The sequence below is a fragment of the Trypanosoma cruzi genome, genomic scaffold (assembly GCF_000209065.1).
Source record: "Trypanosoma cruzi strain CL Brener 1047053517143 genomic scaffold, whole genome shotgun sequence".
In the NCBI taxonomy this organism is placed as follows: Eukaryota; Euglenozoa; class Kinetoplastea; order Trypanosomatida; family Trypanosomatidae; genus Trypanosoma; species Trypanosoma cruzi.
In genome coordinates, this window is record NW_001849481.1 from 65446 (window position 1) to 72490 (window position 7045).

The 7045-nt window shown below is 48.1% G+C and overlaps 2 protein-coding genes across 2 annotated transcripts, besides 19 other annotated features; both read left to right on the forward strand.

The window, feature by feature from the left end:
- Nucleotides 1–7045: part of a sequence feature (heterozygous, Esmeraldo-like haplotype) that runs on past the window's edge.
- Nucleotides 52–116: a sequence feature (A-rich).
- Nucleotides 186–212: a microsatellite.
- Nucleotides 371–402: a microsatellite.
- On the forward strand, nucleotides 436–2535 carry Tc00.1047053506829.100 (fatty acyl CoA syntetase 1, putative; the record flags this gene model as incomplete). Its single annotated transcript, XM_807258.1, has 1 exon — nucleotides 436–2535. One exon carries the CDS (start codon nucleotides 436–438, stop codon nucleotides 2533–2535), a length of 2100 nt encoding a protein of 699 aa, XP_812351.1.
- Nucleotides 2539–2594: a sequence feature (CT-rich).
- Nucleotides 2779–2836: a microsatellite.
- Nucleotides 2984–3005: a microsatellite.
- Nucleotides 3579–3602: a microsatellite.
- Nucleotides 3643–3663: a microsatellite.
- Nucleotides 3731–3755: a microsatellite.
- Nucleotides 3807–3865: a sequence feature (A-rich).
- Nucleotides 3950–3996: a microsatellite.
- Nucleotides 4055–4095: a sequence feature (AT_rich).
- On the forward strand, nucleotides 4125–6221 carry Tc00.1047053506829.110 (fatty acyl CoA synthetase 2, putative; the record flags this gene model as incomplete). The annotated part of the gene is made up of 1 exon (XM_807259.1): nucleotides 4125–6221. The coding sequence occupies one exon, from the start codon at nucleotides 4125–4127 to the stop codon at nucleotides 6219–6221; it is 2097 nt and encodes a 698-aa protein (XP_812352.1).
- Nucleotides 6342–6379: a sequence feature (T-rich).
- Nucleotides 6380–6399: a microsatellite.
- Nucleotides 6400–6469: a sequence feature (T-rich).
- Nucleotides 6470–6493: a microsatellite.
- Nucleotides 6829–6850: a microsatellite.
- Nucleotides 7011–7036: a microsatellite.

A 7045-nucleotide genomic window follows, 5' to 3' on the forward strand; every position in this document is an offset into this window, starting at 1 on the left:
TGCGGGAGAGGCATATGCCCCGCACATTGGCGCATTAATTTAGGAGGAACCAAAACAAAACAACAAAACAACAAAAAAAAAAACAAAAAAAAAAAGGACAACAAAGAGAAAAAGAAGCAAATAATCCATAATCAGTTCAGGAATGTGAGGGCGCTACGGAAATCTTTCTTGGGCGTTCTGCACAAAGAGAGAGAGAGAGAGAGAAAAAAAGAAACGGATATGGAAAGAGAGGGAAAGGTGTGGCGCCGCCGTGTGCGTGTGGAGGGTTAACCAACCGATGGGAGGGAAGTGGGGGAAGGGCAAACGCGTGCGCGTGTGCGTGGGGGGTCATCTATGAACATTTTATGCCTGCTTCATCTTTTCTCTTTTATTATTTATTTATTTTTTTAAATTTATTTATTTTTGTCTGTGTAGGGGGTGCGCGAAGGAGCCGAAATGGGGGTTTGCTTGGCATCATTGATGGTGCGACGAAGTCGCATAAGCGAGGTGCCTGATCGCTACATTGAGGAGCGGCGTCGCTATGGACCTGTGGCTGTGGCGTGCGCACCGCCGGAGGACGACGTCTCCTCCGCAGTGTATCGTGCCGCAGGCATTACAGACGAGGAGCACAGACGGATTTGCAAGGAATGGTACGAGGGTGAAAACATAGTGCAGCGGTTGGAAGAAATTTGCGCAGAGAGGAGTGATCGCCGCGCGCTTGCATACCGCACAGTTCAGAAGGTTGAAACGGAGAAGAAAACGGACTCTAAGGGGCACACACGAGACTGGGAAGTGACGTACCTCAATGATCCCACTTACATGACATACAATGAACTCTGGAGCAGGCTTATTGCCTTTGGAAAGGGACTTAGAGAGTTGGGGCTTGCGGAAGGCGCGGCTGTCGCCATTGCTGAAGATGTACGCTGGGAATGGCTTGCGTCAGTGCTCGCCGGATGGACACAGGGACTGATCAGTGTGACTGTATACGCAAACCTTGGTGAGGCCGCTTTACTGCATGCTCTCAAGGAGGCTGAATGTCCGGCTTTGATATGTAATGGAAATGCCGTTAAAAAGTTGGTGCCTCTTTTGCACAAAGCAAAACTGGATAACACCATGGTGATTTATCTTGATGCGCTTCCTGCCGGCGTTGACGCCGAGGGTATGATGCTTCTGTCATGGACTGATGTGCTGCAAAAGGGTCTCCAGAGTTGCTTTTCATACACTATACCGAGTGACTGTAATCGCACAGCTCTCATCATGTACACGAGCGGCACCGTAGCAGAACCAAAGGGCGTTATTCATACCTTTGGTTCACTTAAAACCGGTGCAGCCGCTCTTGGAGATCGTCTGACGGAGTTGTTGGGCCCAAAGGAGGAAGGGGAGACATATCTTGCCTACTTGCCCCTAGCCCATATTTTGGAGTTTATTACCGAAATTATTATGCTCAATCGTGGATCCCTCTTGTGTTACGGTTCCCCCCGCACCCTTAGTGACATGAGCGCACGACCACGTGGGGATTTAGCGGAATTTAGGCCCATGATGTTTGTTGGCGTCCCACGTATTTTTGAGACCATACGAAAGAACGTAGAGAGTCAACTCCCACCAGTGGGTAGTGTAAAACGCTCTATTTTTGACGCGGCATATGCCGCGCGACTACGGGCGATAGAGGATGGGAAAGACACTCCCTTTTTGAATGAAAAGGTGTTTAGTGTCCCACGGGCCATGTTTGGTGGTAAACTGCGGGGTATCGTCTGCGGCGGTGCCCCACTTGGTAGCAAGACGCAGGCGTTTATGAACGTTGTGTTCGGCGTTCCCATGGCCCAGGGCTATGGCTTGACTGAGACGTGTTGCAACGGGTCGATACAGCGGACAGGGGAGTTGCACCCTGCCGCAGGTCAGTTATTAAAGGGTGTTGAAGCGAAACTGTGCGACACGGAAGAGTACAAGCACACGGATACGCCTTATCCACGTGGTGCGCTTTTACTACGGGGCCCAGCTCTTTTTAAGGGCTACCTGAAGCAGGAGGAGGCGACAAGTGAGGTGTTTACAAAAAAAGGCGGCTGGTTTCATACGGGTGACGTGGTGGAGATGGATGACAGCGGGTGTCTTCGTATTATTGGCCGTGTGAAGGCGCTGGCAAAGAACCTGTTGGGGGAGTACATTGCCATTGAGTTCCTTGAAGCCTTGTATGGGCAGCATGAGTTGGTGTCTCCGAACGGCGTCTGTGTGCTTGTCCATCCACAGCGTGCGTACATCTGCGCCCTTGTCTTGACGGAGCAGCCGAAGGCAATGAATTTCGCTTCTGTTCACAAAATCCCTGGCAATTGGCCGGAGATCTTGCAGGAGCCGTTGTTTCATCAACGTGCAGCGGAGGCACTTACGGCGCTGGCGAAGGCGGAGGGACGACGCCCCTTTGAGCTGCTGCGACATGTGCGGGTGCTGAACGACGAGTGGACGCCGGAGAACGGAATAATGACAGCGTCCATGAAGATACGTCGCTCTGCCGTTGATAAGCGTTACGCGGATTACATTGAGCAGCTCTTTGAGGACGAGTGACGCTTCTTTCTTTTTTTTTTTTCCTCTCTCTCTCTTTTTTTCTTTCTTTCTCTTTCTTTTCACCCACCCCACCCACTCGCAGCAGTCAACTCTTTAAAATCAACATTTCAGAGAAATCGTCTGAGAAGGACGAAAATTTGGGCGTAATCGTTGATGGGAACTTTTGGAGCGGACATGCGTGCAGTTGGAGAATAGCGGGAGGGAGGAAGAAATAATGAAAGTTAGAGGGGCGAGGAGAAGAGGAACAAAATAACAACAACAACAACAATAAGAATTAAATAAACGGAAACAGCATCAACGAACAGAATGGCGATGATGGAGCGGAGGAAACGAGAACGAGCAGGAAATATAGAAGAGGAAGAGGGAGGAAGAAGAAGAACATGTCGTGTAAGCCGATCCGAGAAGAGGGAGGGGACCCTTTAGGATGTCCTTCCTTTTTTTTTTTTTATGTGTGTGTGTGTGTGTGTGTGCCTTCTACATCGTATTCATGCATTTTTTTTTTTTTTTTCCCCCTTCCTCTCTTGCCTTGTGCCGTGGCGTACTGCATTTGGTGGTGGTGGGGAGGGGCAAACACACACGCACGCTGCCTTTTTATTCTGCATGGCCGGAGGCGTTTTTTTTTTTTTTTTTGTTCTTCTTAAGGCAACAAAGATGGAGAGAAGAGGCGAACAGTGAAGAAGGAAAAGCAAAAGGGAAATAAATGGGATTTTATGCCTGACATGAGGCATCCGTTGAGTCTTTTCTTAGCGTTGATTGCTGGACTCAGTGTGTGCACATGTCTGTTGGGTACAGACATGTATTATTGTTATTATTCCTGCTGTTCCCTTGCTTTATACGTTGGTTCCCCCTTTTTTCTCTCACTTTCTCTATTTTCCCCCGTGTGTGTGTGCATGATGCTCTTTTTTCTTTTGCCATTCATTCCGTTTGCTGGCCGGGGAGGGTAGCGACGTGGGGGGGAGGGGAGGGAACAGAAATCACTTCCTCCCCCTTTTCATTTTAGAATAAACACGAGAAAAAAAAATGTTAAAACATAAATGCGATGGTTTTTTTTTTTTTTTTTTTTTTTTGCATCACATCCGCGAGGTAGAGGAGCAGCGGCATTTGCCCTTTTTTTTTTTTTTTTTTTTTGAATTCCACACGCGAGGCACAATACATGTTGTGACGTGCGTATAAAGTTTTTGCTTTCTTCCCTCTCTTTTTTTTTTTTTTTTTTTTTTTTTGGTTGGTGCCTCGCACACTTAATTGTAGCGCACTGAGAGCGGCGAACAGCCAAACAACAAAAACAAGAAGAAGAAGGCGATAAAAAAAAAAAAAAAAAACAACAACAAAAGTAGGAGGGTTAGGCCACGCTCACATACACTCACACAGAGAGGCAGAGACACAGATTATTTGAGTAATTGAGCGGGTGGGTAAAATATATAATAAATATAAATATAAATATATAAATATATATATATATATTATTACTATTATTATTATTGTTAAAGAAGTATCCTTGAAGCGGCTATATTACATTCCGTTATTATTCATTTATTACTTATTATTATTTTTAATTTATTACAACCTGATTTTGACCTGCAGCAGGCAAAATGGGGGGCTTGATATCAACGTTGATGGACCTGCGAAACAGCATGTCTTTGGTGCCACATCCGGTCCTTACCGGAAAGAGGGAGCAGCTGACATTGACGCTGCCTGGAACAGAGACGGAAACGACATCGGCCATCTACCGCCACAGTCGAACTGGAAACGAGGCGGAGCACCGGCGAATTCAGGAGGAATACCGTGCAAGAAATTGTGTGCAAACGCTTGAGGAGAAATGCAAAACATTGGGCCCACGTCCTGCTGTTGCTTACCGTCCGCTAGAGCGATTAGAGCGCCGCTCCGTCCGCAATGCGGATGGGACTGAGCGCACGCTTGACTACTATCACTTCCGTGGGCGTCAGGTGGTGTCTTACGAGGATTTATGGCATTACATTACGTCCTTCGGCTCGGGGTTACTTGAGCTTGGGGTGCCTCAGCGTAGCAAGATCACCATTTATGAAGACACGCGATGGGAATGGCTTGTGTCTATTTACGGTATCTGGACGCATAACATGGTCGCCACGACGGTCTATGCGAACCTCGGTGAAGATGCCTTGAGATACGCCCTCTCGGAGACCGATTCAGCGGTTATCATTTGCAGTGGCCGGACACTGAAGATGCTTCTCACGCTGCTCCGTGAACGAGGGCTACATCCCATCATTGTTTGCCTCGATAGCGTTCCAGTTGATGTCGACAAGGGTGACTATCAAATCGTTGCGTGGACGGATGTTGTGAAAAAGGGCGCGGAGGCAAAACATGCCATAAACATTCCCACCGACAACGACATTGAGGCGATGATTATGTACACAAGTGGCACGTCCGGCGATCCAAAGGGCGTCATTCACACTCACGGTTCGATTGCCGCGGGTATTAATGCTCTTGAAGAGCGACTAAGCGATCTTTACAATTCGACAGCAGAAACGGAAACGTACTGTGCTTTCTTGCCACTTGCACATATTCTCGAGTTTGGCATTGTAAACATCTTTTTGAAAAGAGGCAGTCTGGTTGGGTTTTGTAATCCCCGGACCCTTACAGACGAATTTGCCATTCCGCACGGTGATTTCAAAGAGTTTTCCCCAAAAATTATCATTGGCGTGCCGCGCATCTTTGACACGATCAAGAAGGGTGTAGAGAGGAAGATTCCACCTCCGAATAGTTTAAGACGAATGATATTTGACAAGGCATTCACCTCACGTCTGAGGGCCATCATGAGGGAATATGACACGCCTTTCTGGAATCAAAAGGTGTTTAGCGATGCGCTCAAGTTGCTTGGGGGAAAAACATACGCAATGCTTTCCGGCGGCGGCCCTCTTAGTGCTGAGACGCAGGAATTTATTGACGTTTGTTTTGGCGGTCCGATGGTGATTCAGGGCTGGGGTCTCACAGAGACGGTGTGTTGCGGTGCGACGCAGCGCCTGGGATACATAGCAACAAACGACGTTGGTCAGCTGCTTGTGACAGCAGAAATGAAGCTGCTGGACGTGGATGAGTACAAGCACACGGACACCCCCGAGCCGCGGGGGGAGATTCTTCTGCGGGGTCCGTTCCTCTTCAAGGGCTACTACATGCAGGAAAAACTCACGCGAGAGGCTCTTGACGAGGATGGCTGGTTTCACACGGGTGATGTTGGCAGCATCACGGCGAACGGTTCCCTGCGTATTATTGGCCGTGTGAAGGCACTGGCGAAGAATGTGCTGGGAGAGTACATTGCGATGGAGGCACTGGAGTCCATGTATGTAGACAACGCACTTTGCGTGCCTAATGGTGTGTGTGTGCTTGTCCATCCTGCTCGTTCGTACATTTGCGCGCTGGTGCTGACAGATGCTGTAAGGGCGGCCAATTTTGCTGAAAAACACGGTCTGCGAGGTTCATTGGAGGATCTGCTTAATAACGAGACTTTTCACAAAAAGGCAGCGGAGTCGTTGGCCGCCACGGCGAAGAAGGCTGGACGCAAGTCATTTGAATTGGTGAGGTACGTTCGCGTACTGAACGACGAATGGACACCAGAAAACGGTCTTATGACGCCCACCTCGAAGCTGCGTCGTGGTAACATTGAGAAACATTACACCGAACTCATTAAGCAGCTTTTCACTGAGGATCGATGATGATGATGGTGATTACTGCCACCGCAGCCTAGCTCGGTTTGCCTTCTTTTCTCTGTTCTTTTTTTTCCTTCTTTCTGGTCGTTCGCACAAGTAATAGGTAGGTTAGGTTTGTGTAAGCAGTTGTTGTTTTCTTTTTTTTTTTTTTCTGGGTTGAAATGTTATTATTATTATTATTATTTTTTTTTTTTTAACCTCTTTTTTTTTTGTATTTTTTGAGGATGTGTGCTTTTCTTTGTTTTCCTTTTTTTTGGGTGGGTGGGTGGGTGGGTGGGGGAAGGCGTACAACACCCACAGACTGCGTATATGAGCGGGGGGTATCTGTGTATGCATGTATAAGGACGTATACGCAACATTTACAAGGTGGATGTCACTGCACAAAATACACGATGTGGAAGATTTATCAGCCTTGTAATTTCCACCGGATGGGCTTCTTTTCTCCCTTAATTTGCCGCGCTGGGCGCGTTTAAATGCTTTTTTTGTGTTTTTTTTTTTGTGTGTGTTTTCCTCCCCCTCCCCCTATTCCGGAAGGCAATATTAGTTGAGGGATGTAATGAAATGTGGATACTTTTTTTTTCCCCTATCATCTTCCTCCTTCCTTTTTTCCTTTTGTGTGTGTGTGTGTGTGTGTGCCCGCCGCGTTCCTTTTGCCCTGCGTTGGATGGGGCGGACGGACGGGGGGAGGTGAAAAAAGGGGGCGAGGGCAGAGGGGGTTTGTTTCGGCTTTTTTATTGTTGTGGTTTTGTGGGGATGATGCCTTCAGTGTGCGGGGCGAGAGAGGACGAAGCGACATGGGGGGGTGGGTGGGTGGGTGGGTGCAGGGTGAA